Source organism: Xenopus laevis, chromosome 7L (assembly GCF_017654675.1).
Source record: "Xenopus laevis strain J_2021 chromosome 7L, Xenopus_laevis_v10.1, whole genome shotgun sequence".
In the NCBI taxonomy this organism is placed as follows: Eukaryota; Metazoa; Chordata; class Amphibia; order Anura; family Pipidae; genus Xenopus; species Xenopus laevis.
In genome coordinates, this window is record NC_054383.1 from 116,592,502 (window position 1) to 116,616,239 (window position 23,738).

General features: G+C 40.9%; 1 protein-coding gene across 2 annotated transcripts in view; it reads left to right on the plus strand.

Annotated features, from left to right (window-relative positions):
* The window catches only part of LOC108696733 (synembryn-A-like), a 42,565-nt gene that overhangs the window by 11,147 nt on the left and 7,680 nt on the right, over positions 1-23,738 (plus strand). For both annotated transcript variants that reach the window (XM_018226343.2, XM_018226342.2), the window contains exons 2-7: positions 5,616-5,663; positions 16,670-17,284; positions 18,766-18,860; positions 19,156-19,306; positions 21,178-21,273; positions 21,591-21,735. In XM_018226343.2, coding sequence (XP_018081832.1) covers positions 5,616-5,663; positions 16,670-17,284; positions 18,766-18,860; positions 19,156-19,306; positions 21,178-21,273; positions 21,591-21,735 — 1,150 coding nt within the window. The remainder of the gene's footprint in view (positions 1-5,615; positions 5,664-16,669; positions 17,285-18,765; positions 18,861-19,155; positions 19,307-21,177; positions 21,274-21,590; positions 21,736-23,738) is intronic.

Sequence of the window (23,738 nt, forward strand, 5' to 3'; positions counted from 1 at the left end):
CATTATGGGGAAACAATCTGAGTTTTCCTCCATTGTGCTGTCACCCTTCTGTGTCTGTCTGTGTTTTCTCAAGTGACGTCGAATGACTGATTGAGTTAGTAAAGCATTGGGAGGGAGTGGGGCAAACGCTTGCTTATTTATAGACTAGAGAACGGAAACTCCAGATGCTGTTGTTCTATAACTCCCAGCACCCTCTAGAAACCTATAGTATCCTCTTTTTGTCCTGCCTATCTCTGATCTATCAGCTGTCAGATACGCAAAATAAAGAATAAAACTTTAGCCTCAAAGAAAATCTGCCTTTGGTTGCCAGGTTATGTTTTTGCTCCTGGTTCCCAAAAGGCCATTAGGACTGCTAACTAAGATTATAGCAAGGTAAATAATTAAAAGGGATGCACCGAATCCAGGATTCGGTTCGGGATTCAACCTTTTTCAGCAGGATTCGGATTCGGCCAAATCCTTCTGCCCGGCCGAACCAAATCCTAATTTGCATATTCAAATTGTAAATTGTGTGACTTTTTGTCAGAAAACAAGGAAGTAAAAAAAATGCTTTCCACTTACCACCCCTAATTTGCATATGCAAAGTAAGGTTCGGATTCGGTCCGGTATTTGGCCGAATCTTTCGCGAAGGATTTCGGGGGTTCGGCCGAATCCGAAATGATTTCCTTTTTCTCTGTAATAATAAAACAGTACCTTGTAATTGATCCCAAACTAAGATATAATTAATCCTTATTGGACGCAAAACCAGCCTATTGGGTTAATTTAATGTTTACATGATTTTTTACTAGACTTAAGCTATGAAGATCCAAATTATGGAAATAACAGCATAACCCCAGGTCTTGAGCATTCTGAATAACCGGTCCCATACCTATGTTATATTTTTCACTTTGCTTTGCAGCCCCTTCCATAGGTTAAACAAGAGCTCCAGCTATTGGCCCAAGGAATGCTGAATGTAGGGATGCACCAGGCCCGGACTGGCAATCTGTGGGTTCTGGCAAATGCCAGAGGGGCTGCTATAAGGTGCCATAGAAAGTCAGTATTTAGTGGGCTGGTAGGGGGCTGTTTGGGCCTCTGTGTATCTGAAATGGCAGGGCCTATTTTAATTCTCAGTCCAGGCCTGGGATGCACCAAATCCACTATTTGGGATCCAGCCGAATCCCCAAATTCTTCATGAACGATTTGCGCAAATACCGAACTGAATCCTAATTAGCATATGCAAATATGGGACGGGAAGGGAAAACTTTTTTACCGCCCCTAATTTGCAAATATGCAAATTAGAACTTGGATTCAGTTCAGCCAAGCATGAAGATTCAGGCGCATCCAAGACCTGCTGAAAAAGGCTGAATCCTGAACTGAATCCTGGTTGTGTGCATCCCTAGCTGAATGTAACTCACAGAACCTTGTAGATCTGTTTGACCTTTGACAGAAACGGAACTAGAGGGGGGCGGGCCCTGGCGCAGGAAGCGCAGCCGGGCCCCCGCCCCCATCCGTACACCCGGAACTGGCCCGGGAATGTGCGATGCTAAGCGGCACGTGGACTGCCGGGGGGCCCTGAGGGGGTGCGGGCCCTGGCCCGCTCGCACCCCCTGCTCCCCCGGTAGTTCTGCCCCTGACCTTTGGGGTCTGTAGGAATTTAGGCATGTTTGGAGACAGAAGCTTTGTGCGTGATGATAAATGTTCTAAACTGTGCGAATGCAGCTGCCTAATAATACTGTGTAACAATGAACTTGTAGGAAAATAAAACATGACTCTTGGCTAAGTCTCTATTTAATTGGCTCCATTAAAGAGCAGTCTGGGCCACAGGTTTATATCCTGCCATGTAATATCCCCTAGTGATTGAATTTTTCAACCGGTGTTGCATTAAGGGATGATTTTTGCATGTACCTACAGTATGCACTTATGACACAGCGTAAGGGCAGTTACATTACATATTTACCCACTGGCTTCTTATGAAGTCACATCTGGTTGATGATGATGTCATTTCCAGTTTATGTTGCTATCACTCCTTGTTGCATTGTTCTACTTGCAGATTGATGCAAAAATCGCATCATCATTGCTATGGGTTACTGCCTAGGTACAAATTTCCTCAGCGTTTTTTGTAGTTGATTCAGCACTTCCTTAGTATACGTTCTTTATGTGAAGTCATCAGTAATAAGCTTCCTAGCATCTAAGCTTCCCACTCTGTGCTTCAATGATAGACACCCTGCTGAATTTGGTTTTCAATTATTAAAGCTCCTCAGCTTCATTACTCTGTTTTAATCATGAGACAAGTGAAATTTTACTTCTTTTTTTAAAATATGTGGTGTTTCTTTAAACTGTATTCTGGAATCCTTAACAGCTAGTCCCCAAGGTGATCTCTCAAAGTGCATCTCTCTTTCAATTCTCTTTGACACCAACAGCCTTAATTGTTCCCCAGTGATTGTAGAGAGAATTGAAGTCTTGTCTCTATAATTGTTTTCATGGAATGCTAGAAAAGTGTTCAAAGTCAGACATGAAAACGGTGGCCACGGGTGGATTGACTTAAAGGGCAAACAACACAGAACTGAACATGACTGCTGGAACATTGGAACATTGCCCAGTGGTTAAACTCTAGTTCAGCATATATATACCTGCTATACTACAGCCACAGTCCCTTCCAAGAGACTATTATCCCACTGTCACTATAGGCACCATCTCTCCCTACTATACCTGCTATCCCACAGTCACACTCCCTTCCCAGAGACTATTATCCCACTGCTACTATAGGCACCATCTCTCCCTACTATACCTGCTATCCCACAGTCACACTCCCTTCCCAGAGACTATTATCCCACTGTTACTATAGGCACCATCTCTCCCTACTATACCTGCTATCCCACAGTCACAGTCCCTTCCCAGAGACTATTATCCCACTGTTACTATAGGCACCATCTCTCCCTACTATACTTGCTATCCCATGGCCACACTCCCTTCCCAGAGACTATTATCCCACGGTTACTATAGACACTACCTCTCCCTACTATACCTGCTATCCCACAGTCACACTCCCTTCCCAGAGACTATTATCCACTGTTACTATAGGCACCATCTCTCCCTACTATACCTGCTATACTACAGCCACAGTCCCTTCCAAGCGACTAATATCCCACTGTCACTATAGGCACCATCTCTCCCTACTATACCTGCTATCCCACAGTCACACTCCCTTCCCAGAGACTATTATCCACTGTTACTATAGGCACCATCTCTCCCTACTATACTTGCTATCCCATGGCCACACTCCCTTCCCAGAGACTATTATCCCACTGTTACTATAGACACTACCTCTCCCTACTATACCTGCTATCCCACAGTCACACTCCCTTCCCAGAGACTATTATCCACTGTTACTATAGGCACCATCTCTCCCTACTATACCTGCTATACTACAGCCACAGTCCCTTCCAAGAGACTATTATCCCACTGTCACTATAGGCACCATCTCTCCCTACTATACTTGCTATCCCACAGTCACACTCCCTTCCCAGAGACTATTATCCCCACTGTTACTATAGGCACCATCTTTTCCTACTATACCTGCTATCCCACAGTCACAGTCCCTTTCCAGAGACTATTATCCCACTGTTACTATAGACACCATCTCTCCCTACTATACCTGCTATCCCACAGTCACACTCCCTTCCCATAGACTATTATCCGACTGTTACTATAGACACCATCTCTCCCTACTATACCTGCTATCCCACAGTCACACTCCCTTCCCAGAGACTATTATCCCACTGCTATTATAGGCACAATATCTCCTTACTGTATCATAAAACTCAGCACGTGTCTTCTCTACTCTCTGGTAGAATTAGCAATTTACAAAATTCCTGATTTCAAAACATCATATCAGTACCGGTGCAACATACAGGAGAGGTCGGCAGAATCCATCTCTTTGTACATACCTCCCAACTGTCCCTTTTTCGGAGGGACAGTCCCTCTTTTGACAGCTCAACCCGCAGTCCCTCATTTGTACTGGAAAGTCCCTCTTTTCTCTTCACTGAACAGCCAGAAAAAGAAACAAAGTTTCTCACTTAATTGGCTTTCAGCAGAGAGCCCAGAACACCTAACAGGTGCAAATAAGATACTTTGTAACAATTTTGAGACACAAAAACACAGTTTAGATAAGGAGAAATATTTTCAAACTTTCATAACCTGCCAAATTTTGTAAAACAAACATGGCAATTAGGGGGTGTGGTCACAGAAAGGGGTGTGGTCAAAAAATTGCTGCGCTACGTGCGGGAAAACATTTTTTGTCCCTCGTTTTACTTCAAAAATGTTGGGAGGTATGCTTTGTATTGCCAAGGTTCCCCCCCCCACACACACACAATCTGCACCTTAATCTGAAGTTTTTATGTTTTTTTTCAATTTGTAACTCTATAAATTTTGTATATTGCTCTAAATTAGACAGACTGCAGTTTCTGTATCTCAATTGACAAAGTCTCAGCCGCTCCATCTTATCCGGAGCTACATGACTTTATATTCTCTGTTCCCAAATGGACATACTGTTGTAACATTCAATTCACCCTTTCTAGTTGATAAGATGGATCACCTCTATAAGGCTGAAGATTAATTTTCTGTACAGCCTCTGTAAGATTCTTGATGGCATGCAGGTTGATTGCATGCAATAAATTGCGTACTGCTTCTTTCTATTAAGTGATGGCTTGCTGCTGATTACCGATGGTAAGTATTTACGTCAGCAGTTCACAGAGGAAGATTTTCCCGTAGGGAACTGAACGTTCTGCGTAAGAGGGAATAAGAATGCACAGTGCATTTAGTTTTGCTTTGAAATGTATTTTGGGTTTCCCTAGAATAATGCGAAAATGCTGATTGGAATAGGAAAAATATCTGGGGTTGAACAGGAAGTATATTTGGGATACAATGTTTTATAAACATTATGCTCTTTAGAGAATAGGGAGAATAAACGAGATAGAATTCTGAGCATATCCATGTTAGAATGTGAGTTAAAACTCTTATCGAACAGGAAAGAATGAAGTCCATATTCTGGTTATATTGGGAAGAATGAGTGGGATAGAATACTGAGTGGAACAGAATGGAATGATTATACAGGACAAAATGATAAGCTGATGGAATGGTTAACTATTTAACTAACTATGTAACTATAGTTAGTAGAATGATTGTGTGCCTAGTGAAAGGATGGGCATCGAATGAGGAGTTTTTGCAGGATGGAATGCAGATGCTTCTGCTAATGAATGAGTAGCATGTGATGACTCAAGTGGTGCGAGTACACGTAATAAAATGATGCACTATAGGATTGTGAGTGGGCACTGGATAGAATGATGATTGTATAGGACAGAATAGGATAGAATGATGAACAACTCAGATAGAATGGAGAATGTGACCAAGGCAGAATGGTGAATATAAAATTAACTGAAATTATAGGTCAGATAAAATTGTAGAGTGTGTGTGAGATATATTATGAGCATTTATATGACACAACAAATAAAGGTTCAAATGCCTATCTTCAGGTATTTTGTGTGGTTTTGTTCACTATTGGGAAATTTCCAACAATACCTTTAAATACAGATGGTAAATACTCACTGATTCATTTCAACTTTTTCTGTTTCTGTCTTTAGAATTCCCAGTGCTTTTTCTTCAGTGCCGAGCAGAGGGAAGAACGAAAGGTGAGTAGTTTGAGGGTGCACCAATGCTCCCCAGTCTGGTAACTTCAGTTTTACTCTGTTTAGTTCTAATGTGGGTTCAGTAAATTTTTCTGAATATTCTGCTTACAATCAGATGTCTCCAGCTTCTCTCTTGCCTGAAATATCATTTTGTTTAGTTGTTCATATGTAGATTTTTTGTGCTTGCAAGTAGCACCTTGGACAGTGCCATAACACAGACCTAGCTGGGTCTTACTAGAATGGCCTGAGATGTAGGAATATATATATATATATATATATATATATATATATATATATATATATATATATATATATATATATATATATAATAAGCACATTAGGAGGTTGAGGTTGGATTGTGGGGCTGGCTTGCTTCCAAATCAGTGAAAAGAGGTGGGTCATATTATTGCTAGTGGCATTATATTCAAAATTGCTGCATATTTTAGGTAAAATCGCAGATAGGAGTTTGGTTGAGTTTGTTTCATTGAAATTGTGAGAAAAATTAAAGTTTTAGTAAATAATTACTGGAAAAATAAGTCGAACTATAGCATGGTGACAGTTGGGGGCAGATTTATCAAGGGTCAAATTAAAAATTCAAATTTTTAAATTCGAATTTCGAGCTAATTTAAGATCAATCCTATTCACCCATTTTTAAAAAAATCTATTTTTTTTTAATACATTTCGATTGTCCTTAATAAATCTGCCGCTTACTGTTCTCTAATACGAGCAACTAATCTCCCCAAAAGGCCTTCCCACTGGCAAGAATATGAATCGACGGCAGGATGACATACAAATCGCTTTTGATTTCCGAAGTCGCCCGAACTTTCCTTGTGCTGGCGGGAAGGCATTTCTGGTGAGATTTGTCGCTCGGAGAAGAGAAGATTTGTCACTGGGCAACTATTCTCCCTGCCTGCCACCACCCTAAATCACTTAAATCATTTAAATAAAAATGTGTCCACTGGGGGCACTGTTGTATTGCAAGTACATCTATAAGATCTCAATGGAAGAAACATGGCGGCTCTCACACATGGTTTATAACTATTTACAGAACATAAATGCGGCATTTTTTTTATGGTCAAAACTGTCAAATTCGACTAGGGAGTTATTGAATTGAGTTATTGATTCGAGTTTTTAAAAACAAATTGTATTCGATTTTCGAGATTTATAATACTCTGGCCCTTTAAGAACTTGAATTCGACTATTCCCCACCTAAAACCTGCTTTTTAAGTTAATGGGAGAGATCCAGGGATCAATTTTGAGTTGTTTGCCGCCTTCTTTTTGTGAAAAAACTCAAATCGAATTCGTTTAGAATTGGATTTGAGTTTTCCGATCGATCTAATTCATCCGAGTTTTAAAAATTAAAATTTTTTAAATAAATTTCGATTTTATGGGAGTTTAGGAGAGTTTCTAAAAACACACATGAATTTGAAATTTGATAAATGTGCCTCTAAATGGTGCAAAATCGCAATTGCAAAAATTATAACCGTTCAGAATCTGCACCTGAATTACTGAGCTGCCAGACTGAAACACCAGCGACAGGGACATTAAACTTCGATTTTGAAAAAAAAACTGTAAAAAAAGTGATTGAAAAAAGTCTTTATTTCTGGGGAACAACCTGAAAACAATTGAACTGAAAAAAAAAAAACAGTTTAGAAGGTGATTTTATTACCTGTGAGTTTGAATAATATAAATTCGTCCCGTCTAATGTTTTTTGCACTGTGGTTTCGGGTGTACAAAACATTTGGGAGCAGTATTATAAAATGATGTCCTAAACAGTCGGTATCAACGAGGCCTTTAGAGGGTAATGTAATAACGTTTAGACTGAGAATTAAAATAGGCCCTGGCATTTCAGGTACACAGAGGCCCAATCAGCCCACACAGAGGCCCAAACAGCCTACACAAGCCCACTAAATACTGACTTTCAATGGCACATTATAGCAGCCCCTCTGGCATTTGCCAGAACCCACAGATTGCCAGTCCGGGCCTGCTAGGTCATCTAACCTGTAGCAGCTAGAGAATGCAGACTATTAAATGCTGCCTGCTGATTGGGTGCTATGGGCAAAATGGAGCAAAACTGTGAGGCTGTTGTTTCATTACCTTCACCCTTCTTGGTGCATCTCTCAGACATGTATTCTGCTTAGCAATTCTGCAACCTCCCAGCTGCTGTAAAGATCTCCTTTCGGATGATATTTTAGCATCCCCTTATAACTCCAGCCCTACAGAATAATAATGAGTTGCTATGCAGGGTTCAGAAGTGCTCCCTACTGCATTGTCTGTGTATAATAGCAGGGAATCCAGTGGGTGTACGTAATCACATTGGGAACAATACCTGCCTACGGGTAAGTGTTTTCTATTAGCATTATAAAGCAGATCTTCATATGCACCACCCACGAAGGAAGGGCATTGCTTTATGTGCAATGATTGCCCCTTGAAGCCTTCACTTATTATGTATTCACTGTTGTGAGCTTTACATCCTTCAGCAAATACATATATTTAACGGGTAATAGATACCCTTTATTTTTTACAAGTAAGGTTTCTGTTCATATTATTTGTGTAAATGCTCCGTACTACATGATGTGAGCGTAGATTGTCTAGAATGCCGTATATTTATGTTCTGTAAATAGTTATAAACCCTGTGTGAGAGCCGCCATGTTTCTTCAATGGAGCTCTTATAGATGTACTTGCAATACCACAGTGGACACATTTTCATTTAAATAACTTAAGTGATTTAGGGTGGTGTCAGGCGGGGAGATTAGTCGCCCAGCGATAAATCTTCAATACTTCGAGTGACTAATCTCCCCAAAATGCCTTCCCGACCGACACGAGGAAACTTCGGGCGACTTCGGAAATTGATTTGTATGCCGTCCTGCTGGCAATTCGTATTCTTGCCAGCAGTAAGGCATTTTGGGGAGATTAGTTGCCCGCAGTAGAGAATATTTGTCGCTGGCCGGCTAATCTCCCTGACTGCCACCACCCTTAAAGGACAAGGAAAGTTAAACTAAAGAATTAGGCCAGAAATGTTGTACATTATGTTTTTCTGTGTCTCCAAAGATGCCCCAGTAGTATCAGGCTGATTAGTAATTAATACAGATAATCACTACATGGCAGCACAGAAACCAGTGCAATTAGCATAAGAATTTAATAATCAGCCCTGTAGCATCAGCTTATATTACAGACCAACCTTATTTTCTGCTTGATAATTAGTGACGACCCCTAAGCTTAGCTTCTCAACAGCTGCTCAGAGCCCACTGAGCATGTGAGTGTCACAGACACTTTCCAAGATGGTGACCCCCGGATCATTGCTTCAATTGAGAAAAATATAATGCAGTGTCCGACAAGAAATATAAAGCTTGCTTCTTTGCTGACGATGTGATTCTTACACTTACCGAACCCCTTACTTCCTTGTAGGGATGCACCGAATCCAGGATTCGGTTCGGGATTCAGCCAGGATTCGGCCTTTTTCAGCAGGATTCGGATTTGGCCGAATCCTTCTGCACGGCCGAACCGAATCCGGTCTGGGAGGGAAATCATGTGACTTTTTGTCACAAAACAAGGAAGTAAAAAATGTTTTCCCCTTCCCACCCCTAATTTGCATATGCATATGCAAATTCGGTTTCGGTATTTGGGCGAATCTTTCGTGAAGGATTTGGGGGTTTTGTTTGGGCTGAAGGTTTTAATAGGATTTCAGGGGTGACTTTGCAAAAAAGCAAAAGAAATGGAGGTCTCGCCTTTCCCAATTTATTGAAATATTATCAAGCAGCCCAATTGGCTCCAATTGCCCAAATGTACTTCCCCTCTCCCCCTGATTGGGTCGAATTAGAAGAAGCATTGATATACCCATCTCTCCTGCAGCCCTTCCGTGGATAAAAAGGGAACTTTGCCCCAAAAGGGATGTCTGAATTTATGAAGCATATTTGGGATTCTATTAAACACTCTGCTAATCTGACGGCCCCTCATAAACCTGCTGCGCCATTCTGGGGAAACCCAGAGTTCCCGCCGGGTTTGGAGACTGTCCCTTTCAAGTGGTGGCACTCAAGTCACATGAAATATACTAAAGATTTGTACCAATTTACTGGTATAATCTCCTGGATAGGCTCTAAAAATAAATTTTTAAAGTGCAACACTATTTACATTTAGTATATAAAAACCCAGACTTGCCTTAATTCTATTATTGTATCGTTCCCGAATGTTACAAATCAATATGACGCCTCCATCTTATATAAAAACCTGGGAACAGGAATTACGTCAAACTTTCGACAAAGCTTGGGAGAAGATGTGGGAAGGAACAAATAAATGTTCCATTCATTTAGGCCAAGTGGAAACATCTTAGAAGATATTTACCCATTCGTATTTAACCCCTTCACGCTTACACAAAATGTTTCCAACGCAATCTTCGGCCTGTTTTTGAAATTGTGGAGAAAAAGGAACAATGGCTCACAAGGGTCTTTGGTATAATTGATTCTATTATTATTCAAATTCATATTGGAAAAGACCCCTGGGTTGCCTTGTTTAACCAATGGATACCTAATATTAATGGTATATCTAGGAAATTAATTACATTTATATTTACAGCAGCCAAACAATTGATTGCCAAATCTTGGCGGATTCCATTCCTTTCCATACCAAAGCTAAAGGCCCATATAATGGCGATAATGATAAATGAAAAACTGACCTCCCTCTTATCAGGAACTCATAAGATATTTGTATTAATACGGAAACCATGGGCACCCCGAGCCCCCAGTTAACATCTCTTTCAGCATAAGACCAATTGTTACTATATGACATGTACTACCTAATAGGAATTAAGTCACTGACAAGAGTCAAGTTCCTATAAAGGGGAAAATCTATTCATATATCAGGTGGCTGGACAAGGAAAATTAGAATGTCTCCATAGTCCTAACTACACATTACCAGTTAGATATTGTTCCTTTGAAAGACTGCTTTTAATTAACAAACTGAGAGAATAAATGGTAGGAAAATTTAAAAAGAAGTAGGCAATAAGTTTAGTTAAAACCATTTGTATATTTTTGTCTTTTCACATGTAAGAGTGGTTTCAGACTTGGCTACTTGGGGAGATTAGTCGCCCAGCGACAAATTGGCTCTTCTTCGGGCAGCTAATCTTCCCTAATTGCTTTTTCGCCGGCTAGAATGTAAATCGCCGATGGGATGGCACTCGGAATGCTTAGTTTTCCAAAGTTGCCTCACGAGGAAACTTTGGAAAGCCGAAGCAATCTGAGTGCCACCCCGCCGGCTATTTACATTCTACCCTGCGGGAAGGCATTTCGGGGAGATTAGTCGCCCAAAGAATAGCTGATTTGTCGCTGGGCTACAAGTTAAGTTGACAATTGTGTACCATTGATAAATGTACAGAACACCTGTATTATACTGCACTGTAAGAATTGAAACTTAAATTAAAAAAAAAAAAAAAATATATATATATATATATATATATATATATATATATATATATATATATATTGTATGTGTATATATATATATATATATATATATATATATATATATATATATATATATATATATATATATATATATATATATATATATATATATATATATATATATAGTAATATATCTTCAGTATCCAGACTCCAATCAAGCAATCTCAGGGGTGCACGGCCCTCAAGGAATGTAGCATTGGGGGCAGCCATTCAAAGGAGAAAAGGCTCAGGTTACACAGCAGATAAGCTCTGTAGAACATAATGGTGTTATATTGTATCCACTATTTAACCTGTGCCATATAGACTTTTTTCAATTGCTGCCATTGCTACACAGCAGCTTGTTTATATGAACTATAGTAGTGTTTTTGAAGCAAACACATCAGTTTTACCAGTGCAGGGCAACATTACATGATATTTTCATTACTTTAAAACACTTTTTATTGTTACTATTCCTTTAAGGCTTTGGGGCTGGGGCTAGGAAAGCAGGAATAAATACTATTCCTTTTACAGACGTTGCGCCGAGATGAAAGTCTCCATTGCTGTAATAAGCCGTGCAGCAGTTTATTTGGGATTATCACAGGGTACATGGTCATGCTGTCGGCAATATCTATTTTCTGTTTGTCCTCCAGCCTCTCATTTCTTTTCTTTCTCTATATGAACTGCAGCGCCGAGAGTTGGAAGAGGTAACATTAGAGTAGTTGGCCCAAAAGCTTGCACTCCTCCTTCGTTTTGCTCCTTTTGCAGCTCTCCTGGATTCTTCTACCAATGCATCTCCTGAGATTGGTTATTATGTCAATCAGGGATTCTTAACCAACGGGGCAGGAACCAATAATGATTTTCCCTTCATGTTTAGGGTGGGTCCGCAATGTTCTTTCTTAAAGGGGAAGGATTTTTATCTTAGTTCTACTGCAGAGGCTCTGCTCCCCATACCTGGGTGCTAGGAACACTGACCCCATTGAGCAGATTGAAAACCTTTCCTAATCCTCTTTTGGTCTAACAGTTGCTAGGTTTGGTGACCCTAGCAACTTGACTGCAGATTGCCAAAAAGCTAGCTACTGGAACATCTGATTAATATGCTCAGTCCCTTTATAGTTCTGCATGTCATGGTCAAACTATTGATCCCATTCTGCATATGGAACACCTACTTTTGCCTTTCCCCAGCTATAAACAGGCACATTTTCATGTATTCACCAAAATACATATTGCCTAATTAAAATGTAACAGAGACAAATTGCCATTATGCATTCAGTAAAAATTGTCAGGCGTTTTAAAGTTAGCATCTGTCAGTCCTTTTCGGCACTGCTGGTTCTGTCTCTTAAAACAATGTATGCTAAATCGTGGTATTGTGTTCTCTGCCCTATTGGTTCTGACTTCTGAAATAATGCAGTAGCTGGGAAGATGCTTGCAAGGTTGACTTCTGCTATTTTGCAGCAGTGTAGAAAGGGACAGACAGACACTGCTTTCAATTGCAATTACATTTATATTGTAACTTTCGAACTACTAAAAGTGTTAAATTTATGTAAATGGGAAGGTTGCTTAGAATGGCGGTTGCTTTCATTAGGCAGCACTGTGTTTATGGGTTTGCTTCCCCTTTAAACACTAGTCAGGCACAAACGGGTCTAATTTAGAAAACAAGGGTTTTAGACCCACAAAAAAGACGATTAAAATGGTGATTATTGTAATGGCAGTACGGGTATAGGAAATATTATCCAGAATGCTCTGGACCTGGATTTTTCCGGATAAGGAGTCTTTCTGTAATTTGGATCTCCATAACTTAAAGCAGTTGTTCACCTTTAAATTAACTTTCAGTATGATGTAGAGAGTGATATTCTGAGGCAATTTGCAATTGGTTTTAATTTTTTATCATTTTGGTTTTTGAGTTACTTCACTTTTAATCAGCAGCTCTCAAATTTCAAAGATATGGTTGCTAGGGTCCAAATTACTCTAGCAACCATGCACTGATTTGAATAACAGACACGATTGTAAAAAGGAGAGGGCCTGAATAGAAAGATGAGTAATAAAAAGTAGCAATAACAATACCTTTATAAATTTGCAGAGCATTTGTTTTTTAGATGGGGTCGTGACCCCCATTTGAAAGCTGGAAACACTCAGAAGAAGAAGGCAAATAATTTTAAAAAAATATGAAAAGAAAAAAATAAAGATCAAATGAAAAGTTGCTTAGAATTAGCCATTCTATAACATACTAAACATTAATGTAAAGGTGAACCACCTTTTTAACACTGAGTACTTCACTGACCACTTTTATGGTTTTCTAATTTTAGTTCTTTCTGAGATGTTTGCAGTTGGTGACCGCGGCATTGACTCACCATGCAGGGTTGATAAACACTCTTACTGTAGTGTTGCTGATTATGTCGGTGCTTTATAATTGTGTGATGACAATAAATATTGTTCCTACTAAAAAAAAGCAGAATAAACATTTTTTAAAAAAAAGGATAAAAGTAGAGATGCAACAAATCCAGGATTCGGTTCGGGATTCGGCCAAGATTCGACCTTTTTCAGCAGGATTCGGCCGAATCCTTGCGCCTGGCCGAACCGAATCCTAATTTGCATATGTAAATCAGGGGCGTGTAAGGAAATCACGCGACTTTTCATCACAAAAGAAGAATTTTTTCCACTTTTTCCTTTCCTGCCCCTAATTTGCATATGCAAATTAGGGTTCGGTATTCGGCCGAATCTTTCACCAAGGATTCGGGGATTCGGCCGCATCCCAAATAGTGGATTCGGTGCATCCCTAGATAAAAGTAACTAGGGATGCACCGAATCCACTTTTTTGGATTCGGCCGAATCCTTCACGAAGGATTCGGCCGAATACCGAACCGAATCCGAACCCTAATTTGCATATGCAAATTAGGGGTGGGAAGGGGAAAACATTTTTTACTTCCTTGTTTTCTGACAAAAAGTCACGCAATTTCCCTCCCTGCCCCTAATTTGCATATGCAAATTCGGATTCGGTTCGGCCAGGCAGAAGGATTCGGCCGAATCCTGCTGAAAAAGGCCAAATCCTGGCCGAATCCCGAACCGAATCCTGGATTCGGTGCATCGATAAAAGTAACTGCGTGTTAAAAAAGTAATTTAATTCTGAGGCAGCTAGGTCTTCTGCCATAGTCTCCTTCGGTTTCGATTTTTATGTCTATGGCAGCATTCTGCCCCAATGCATTGCCATGTATCTGAAAGGTTATAGCAGGAATTTTGGTTGTGTCAAAATTTTGGTTAAATGACCAGCAGGTGGTAAAAACTTGCAAATATATACGGAAAATTAGAAAAAAAAAATATTTAAGATTTGTAATTCAGTTCAGTCAAATGCTAAGGATTTGCCCAAACTTGTATTTACAAGGCCATATCCAATATGTATGTCCTTATGATATAGTATGGACAGCTTTATCTTGGCTCCTGGAGTTTTCCATTGGGAATTCATGGTGCCCCCTTGAGTTTTCTTTGCATGATCCATATCTGCTAATACTTTCATCCTTTGTGTTGTTGTCCCTTGCTCCATTAGTGTTGTCCCTTTAACACTGTCTCTTACCCTCTGGGGTCATTTATTCATGGCGGCCATGATGTTTCTTCTTCTTTTTCTTTTTTATCTCTTTGCATTTTCATTCCCATTTACCCCCACCATGCATTCAGTTCACGAAAAAGAAATTCCGGGATTGGGTTCCAAAGTCCGACACGGACTATGATTCTGATAACTCGGGGATCCCGAAGTCAAACAGCGACAGGTGAGATAAGGAAGATGTTAAAGATGTGCTGGCCCTTTGCATTACAGGAAGTCTGGGGTCCCCATCTAAGAGAAAAATGTATGAAATTTAAGAGGGATTCCCAAGCCGTTTTGGGGAGCAAGGTTGAGGAAGGGGGGGGGACTGTCTGTGCAAGGGCCCTACGTTGACTATGTGGGTGCATTTCTGGCATTTGGTGCATTTATATAACACCTTATTTTGTTTTATGTTATACATGACCCAACCTTTTCCATTCAGTCTTGCCTGTTTGCCCTGAAACTATCGTTTTTTGGTTTGGACCCAATAATGAATTTATTCTTCACAAAGAGAATCCGTCCATATGCAGAACTAGATAGGAAACTTAGTTTGTTTATTACAGAGTTAACACTGGGCAAACCATGTGTTGCCTTCAGGCATCCGGTGCAGTTATAGAACAAATATTTGGGGAGCCCCATGCCGAGAACATGGTCAAGCACAAGGGAGACCGGTACTTTACATCTGGTAATGAATCCAAGGACTCTCATGTGCCAACCACCGTGTTAACGCCAGTAGCACTGCTTTGCCCCAGATTTTTGCACCTTGCACTGTTGTAAATCAGCCCAGTAGAGTAGAAGGACTTGTTTGAAGTCTTTTAAAGATAATAACTGCAATACCAGTGAGCCACATGAGCCTATGAGTAAGTAACCATTTGGCACATAACGCGTTAGTTATAAAAAGCAAAAAAGGACATATATATAACCTATTTTGGCTACTGCATCATTGTTTTTGGGTCTTTTCTAATTATACATTTTTAAACTGCAATACCTCCCCTGATTGCAGAGGCTCGTTGCAGCTCTCTGTGTTTCTCTAGTGGAGAGAGAGAGAGGGAGAACAGCCGGTGCACCATTAGTCTCTTCCAAATCAATAACTCTTTACAAGCGCCATCTGCTTCTGGCAGTCAATAGAAACACATAAGCTCATAAATTATCTTGTTTACAGAATGGGGGCCAAGAGAAGGGGGTAATCCTCTCGTATTAGCTGACCCAACTCATGTGCTGCCCTGAGCCAATCATAGCACTGGGAAATATGGAGGTGCATCTGTGGACTCTGCCCTGCCTATATACCCTGCAACAATAAAGACTTGCTTGGTAAAAGGAGAATTATTAAGATCCAATATTGGTTCTATTTGTTCTGTGGACTATGGATTTAAAGGGATTCTGTCATTATTTTCAAGGTGTAGTTTTTATTTCTAAATTAAACTGTTTAGACTGCAAATAATTCACTCTACAATATAAAATTACATTTCTGAACCAGCAAGTGTATTTTTTCTTTAGTTGTAATATTGGTGTGTAGGCGCCATCTCAGGTAATTTTGCCTGGCCATGTGCTTTCAGAAAGAGCCAGCACTTTAGGATGGAACTTTATTTCTGGCAGGCTGTTGTTTCTCCTACTCAATGTAACTGAATGTGTCGCAGTGGGACCTGGATTTTACTATTGAGTGCTGTTCTCAGATCTACCAGGCAGCTGTCATCTTGTGTTAGGGAGCTGCTATCTGGTTACCTTCCCATTGTTCTGTTGTTAGGCTGCTGGGGGGGAGGGGTGATATCACTCCATCTTGCAGTAAAGAGTAACTGAAGTTTATCAGAGCACAGGTCACATGACGGGGGGCACCTGGGAAACTGACACTATGTCTAGCCCCATGTCAGATTTCAAAATATAAAAAAATCAGTTTGCTCTTTTGAGAAACGGATTTCAGTGCAGAATTCTGCTGGAGCAGCACTATTAACTGATGCGTTTTGTTAATTTGATATAATTTAATATTTTTTTTTTTAATTTAGAAACTTGGAGAGCTGGTGATTAATTTCCTAAACCGGGACTTGCAGCCCTCCTGTCAGATGGCGTGCCTGGAAACCATCCGCATCCTATCCCGGGACAAGCACGCCCTGTCCCCATTCATCGGCCGCTCAGCCGTACAAACCCTGGCCCAGTATGCGGGTTTGGACTACTCTGAGGAAATGGAGATGCCGTGCATCCCAGACGGGGAAAGTGCTGTAGAAGCTTTGAAGGGTCTGTGCAATATAATATACAACAGCGTGGAGGCCCAGGAGGTGGCTAAGGACTTGCGGCTGGTGTGCGGCCTCGCTCGCAGGCTCAAGCTGTACAATGAGACCCGATCATCCCACGAGAGCAAGTTCTTTGATCTCCGACTGCTGTTCCTGCTTACGGCTCTCAGCGTGGATATGCGGAGGCAACTCGCCCAAGAGCTGAGGGGTGTCAGTCTCCTAACGGATGCGCTTGAGAGCACGCTAGCTCTGAAGTGGTCTGATATATATGAGGTTGTAACAGATCGTCTTGCTCCACCTCTGGGCAAAGAAGAAACGGAGAGGGTGATGGAAATATTGAAGGCCCTTTTCAATATCACGTTTGATATCAGCCGCAGGGAAGTAGATGAGGTAAGTAACGGGTCGGGTCCAGTAGACTTTTCCCCATTGCTTACACTGACAAAGGCATTCTGAAAGTGATCCCTGCCCGATATCGGCAGCATATGTGGAGCTAGCTTGTCGACTCCACCTTGCTTCTTTGACCGTTGTTGTTTTTTAAAAAAAAAAAAAGCATATTTCTGCCAAAAAGGTGGCAACCCAAGCCAAATATTTCTTTATAAAAGAAGTAGCTAGAAATGTTGTATATTATGTTTTGGGCTTCTGTACCAGCCCAAGGCAACCACAGCCATTTAGCAGTAAAGATCTGTGTCTCCAAAGATGCCCCAGTAGCTCCCCATCTTCTTTTCTGCTGATTCACTGCACATGCTCTGTGCTGCTGTCACTTACTGAGCTTAGGGACCCACTCACAATATACAGTACACATAGAATAGAAATTATTATTAGTAATTATTACAGATAATTGCTACATGGCAGCACAGAAACCAGTGCAATTAGCATCAGAATTTAATAATTAATAATTAGCCCTGCAGCATCAGGTTATATTACAGAACAACCTCATTTTCTGCTGGATAATTAGTGACGAGCCCTAAGCTTAGCTTCTCAACAGCTGCTCAGAGCCCACTGAGCATGTGAGTGTCACAGACACTTTCCAAGATGGTGACCCCCTGTGACAAGTTTGAAGTCCTGGTCATTGCTGCCATTAACAAGCTGAAACTTTAGGCTGGTGCAATAAGTTCAGTATATAAATTATGTCATTTTTAGCCATATTCATTTTTAGGGTTTAGTTCTCCTTTAATGATGTCATCCGTTATAATAGGTTCCTAGTGATTTCATGAATTATCAAAGCATGTGTATATCCCCTCTTGTAAATTATAAGGATATTATAAGTTACCAAGGAGTTTCACGACCATATAAAAACACGAGGCCGAAGGCCGAGTGTTTTTATACAGGTCATGGAACTCCGAGGTAACCTCTAATATCCTCATATTTTGCAACAGGGGGTACTTTATTTATTATAATACACAAGTTTCAGTGAGTCATGTGACATCACTACCCACCATTTATAACTGATGACATCAGTCCTCAACGTTTATAAGAATATCATTTAAAAGATATTTATGGCTTTTGTGTATTATATAAAAATAACATACCTCTTGCAGTTAAATATGAGGATATGCACTTATATGGTCATGGAACCCATCAGTGACTTCTAATATCCTTATTTTTTACAACTGGGGCTACATTATTCCCTGTATAATACAGTATATAGCAGAGATGGACAACCATGAAACATTCTGATAATTTTAAAACCGGGATTTGCAGTGCAATAACACCTGAAGGGCTATAGGTTGGCCAGCTATACTTTTATTTAAATGATAAGGCCCTCAAATATTGTTCAGCCCTTGGCCTGCTTGTTCATATAATCTTAAATACTTTTTAAGGATGGCCAGGCCTGTTCCTTCTTTTACCTGTAATTCCTCTGTTCTGAACAGGAAGAAGCAGCTCTTTATCGCCACCTAGCAGCTATTCTTAGGCACTGCTTACTCCGACAGAGCGATGGGGAAGACAGAACAGAAGAATTTCATGGGTAAGATAAAATGCGATCTTTATAAGAAACCTTACAATAACCAGACACATTTAGAACATTTATAAATAATGTATATATTTATAAATTAATCTTTTTGGTGGGGGAGAAGGTTCAATCCTCTTTTATATAATGTTGCTATGAATATATAGAATATAGAATATATATTGAACCCCCAAAACCCCGCATTAAGCTGTGGAATAGTATTTCAGATAACATTTATATGTCTATATGAGAAACCTATTTTCCTCAAGAGCGAGCTTCAAGTGATTGGAATATTTTTTCCTTTATCTTATAGGCACACTGTGAATCTGCTGGTGAACCTGCCACTCATGTGTCTGGATGTGCTACTGACACCCAAAGTAGAGCAAGGCTCGGTGGAGTACATGGGCATGAACATGGATACGGTGGAGGTCCTTCTTCTTTTCCTAGACAGGAGGTTGGACAGGGTCAGTGTGCGGGATCTGCATCGTATATTACCATAGGTCTAGGCTATTGCTTTGATGGCTTAGACCTGCGCCTCCTTTTTAGAGCATAGCACTTGGCAACAAAGAGTAACCAAGTAACCCATATTGTCTATTGAAAAGAGGAGATGAAATTGTGTTTTTTTGTTACATTTCTGGGGCAGGGCAATCCTCTGAATCCATACATTTTAGATCTTGGCTGGCCTCCTCTCTGTGTCCAATGGTCTTACACCAGATTATAAGGCTCTGGGTGCCCAAATATATTGCAGAACGTTAGGTTTATTTTGTCAAATGAATATAACATTAAATATATAAATTCAAATAGGAGGACAGAAGGACAATATGCAGGATGACTGCCAATGTGCAATTTATTGCTATCCACACGGCATGTTTCGGGCGTCACAGGACACTTGAAAAAGGGTCTGTGATGTCGTGTGGATAGCAATAAATTGCACATTGGCAGTCATCCTGCATATTGTCCTTCTGTCCTCCTATTTGAATTTATATTGGTATATGCAGGTGCATGGACGGAGCACCTGAGAGACAGTTGGACTATCTACACTACGCTTATATGTGTATAAACTACTGATTGAAAGGTAAACATTAAATATATATTATGTAGTTAAGGGGTTATTTATCAAAGGTTGAGTTGATTTTCTAGGGTATTTTTCAGTCAAAACTCATATTTTCAGGTTAATGAAATTAATGAAAAAAAAATTAATTTTTCCGCGATTTATTATATCCCGAACCTGGAAATAACTTGAATCCGAAAATACTCCAGCTAAAATCTGTCAAGGTCATGTAGCAGTCAATAACAGAGGTCCCTTCAACCATTTGAAGATGTCCATAGCCTTCATGATGTTTGGGGTTTTTTTTCATGGGGTTTCGCTTGAAAACTCAATTAATTTGAGCGATTCAGGGGTTTTTTCCGCCAAAAACTCGATTAATTTTTGAGTTCTTCACCGAATTCACAGATTCAAGTTTTTTTCCAGTCGAGTTTTTTCTTAAAGGAGAATTCAAACTGTAATAAAAAAAAAACTCCCCCCCCCACCCTGGGTAGACCTGCCCCCCCCCCCCCCAGACAAAAGCCCACAATTTTTTACTCACCCCTCCGTGTAGATTCTGGCCTTGAAGTTGACGGTAGCCATCTTCTTTCTGCAGTCTTTTTCAGAAGTTTCAGCGCATGTGCAGTTGGAGTACATTTCTGGTCCCGAACCACTGCGCATGCGCCGAAATTCACGAAAAATTTTCGTGACTTGCGGTGCATGCGCAGTTGTTCGGGACCTGTAATATACTCCAACTGCGCATCCGCAGAAAATGCCGTCAATACACGAAGATTACCGGAGAAGAAGAAGATGGCTGCCGTGAACTCCTAAGCCAGAATCTGCACGGAGGGGTGAATAAAAATTCAGGGCATTTGCTGGGTAGGCTGGGGGGGGAGGAGGGAGGGGGTGTCTACCCAGGGTAGGGGGGAGGGTTTTTTTAAAAATTATGGGTTGAATTCTCCATTAAATCAGAAAACATTCGAGTTGTGAGTTCATTCGAGGTATAAAACCCACACAAACCTCTAAAACTCGACCTTTAATAAATAACCCCCTAAATGTTTGGTCTGTAACTGAGCGAACAGGACACAACTTGTAATTTAGATGTAGAAACAGCAGAATCCTGAGGGCTTTAAGGGATCAGCTCATATGCATTCAGAATGCTCTGAGTTATATGCAGCCATGCACTGCAAACAGAACGAATTACTTATCTGCCATGCAGCATTTTATTGGTTGTTGGCTTTTAAAGGGGCCTCATGTTAGAAATATTATTGCTCACAATAAATGTACCCAACGTGCCTGTTTATTTTGCAGGGTCACAAGCTGCGGGAAACACTGACGCCAGTCCTTAACCTCCTTACTGAAAGTTCTCGTGTCCATCGTGAGACAAGAAAATTTCTCCGTGCTAAGGTGACTTTATCCATAGCGCATATGTAATAAATTGTACCTCAAACCCAAAACCCATTTGTGGGTTCTGGTAAATGCCAGAGGGGCTGCTGTAAATTGCCATAGACAGTCACTATTTATTGGGCTATTGGGGGGCTGTTTGGGCCTCTGTCCCTGAAATGTCAGGGCTTATTTTAATTAATTCTCAGTCCAGACCTGAACCTATTTATTTATTCAGGGACAGTCCAGATTCGTGGAGCCAAAAAGAGGTGCTACCTACCTGCACATAAGGTGATATTCGTTTTTCCTCTGTTTCATGAAAATCCTCATGACTTTGACAGGTTCTGCCCCCTCTTCGGGATGTAAAGAACCGGCCAGAAGTGGGGAATACTCTGCGCAACAAGCTGGTACGTCTGATGACTCACGTGGACACTGATGTGAAACACTGTGCTGCAGAATTCCTCTTCGTCCTGTGCAAGGAGAATGGTGAGCAGTAAAGTAGCACTTCCATATTGTCTGCTTTCTTCTTCTCTTCTCAAGTATTTCCATCTTCTTTTAGACAAAAACGTAAGGGGAAACGTTAATGGGGAATCTTGTTTACTGGCCCCTTTCTCCCCAACTGCAGCACGGACTCTACCCCCTCTAGAATGGCCTAGGTCCCCTGTACTGATATTTCAGAACTATTGGCTTGGCACCTACAAGACTGATTGTTTTGCTTTCTGGTTCAAACTGGCATTCACATTTGGAGTTAATCTTTTCCTTGCACTTGCTCCTGCCCTCCATCTGCAATGATGATCAATGGGGAAACTGCAACAGTTTTTCAATGCATCCTATTGCAGTGGGCCTTTTTGATGCTGTTGGGTATTATTACTGGGATAATTTAACTACAAGCATACAAAAAAAGAGAGGGGATTGATCAATGTACACTCTGGTATTTTTTAATTAACAACATACTGCCGATTCCCAACAACAAAAACACAGCCATCACTCATCATACTGACACATATTCACAAAGCACTGGTTTCTTGCATTTGACTCCAACCACAGTTAGCCAAGAGGCTGGTGGGGGCAGCCACATAGTTTGGGAATCTCACAGGAGACTCCAGTTCAGTTCATGCTGAAAGCACAACAGCAGTTAAAAATCACCTCCTAAGTAATAATGACTAATAGATGTGCATGTCCCACAAAAGGCTCCATCATGTCACAGTCCAGATAAGGAGTTTCCATGACAATGATGTTTACCTGGCACTGACACTGAGTTTGCTGCACATCAGCATCATTCAATTATCTATAGGCTAATGAAACAACATATAAGGGTAAGGTCACACTGGGAGATTTGGGGAGATTTAGTCGCCTGGCGATTAATTGCCTCTTCCTTGGGGCGACTAATCTCCCTGAACTGCTTCTGCTTGCTAGAATAAAAAATCGCCTGCGGCATGGTATTCATGGCTCTTTGTTTTCCAAAGTCGCCCGAAGTTTCCTCGTGAGGCAACTTCGGGCGACTTCGGAAAACGAAGCGCGGGGCTACTAAGTCTCCCCGAATCTCCCAGTGTGACCTTGCCCTTAAGGGTGAAGGAAACCTAGTCGGCGCAAACCCCCACCACCCAGGGAGTTCACCGACGACATCTTCTTCCACGCAATCTTCTTCCTGCTGTGAACGGCATTTTCGCACATGCGCAGTAGGATCATTTCGCCGGTACGATCTACTGCGCATGCGTGTGACTTTTGGCGCATGCACAGTAGATCCGTACCGGCGAAATGCTCCTACTGCGCATGTGCGAAAATGCCGTTCACAGCAGGAAGAAGATCGCGTGGAAGAAGATGTCGTCTGTGAACTCCCTGGACTGGACCTGCGCAGAAGGGTAAGTAACAAGTTAGGGGCATTTGCCCAGCGGGACGGGTAGGCCAGGGGGGAGGAGGGAGGGTGGGCAACAAACGGGAGGGGGGTGGGGGGTTTGCGCTGACTAGGTTTCCTTCCCCTTTAAGCAGAGAGGGATATAAGTCTTCTAGGGGGCTTCCTTTCTCTTAAAGTGGTGGTTCACCTTTCAGATAACTTTAAGTATGTTCTAGCATTCTAAGCAACTTCAATTAGTCTTCATTATTTATTTTTTTATAGTTTTTTAATTATTTGCCTTCATCTTCTGGCTCTTTTCAGCCTTCAAATGAGGGGTAACTGACCCCTTCTAAAAAACAAATGCTCTGTAACACTACAAATGTATGGTTATTGCTAATTTGTATTACTTGGCTTTCTATTCAATCCCTCCCCTATTCATATTCCAGTCTCTTATTCAAAGCAGTGCATGGTTACTAGGGTAGTTTGGACCTTAGCAACAAGACTGAAGAACGGCTGAATAAAAAGCTAAGTAACTCAAAAACCACAAATAATAAAAAATGAAAACCAATTGCAAATTGTCTCAGAATATCACTCTCTACAGCATACTAAAAGCTAAATCAAACCCCTTTTAGCTCCCCATACACAAGCCGATAAC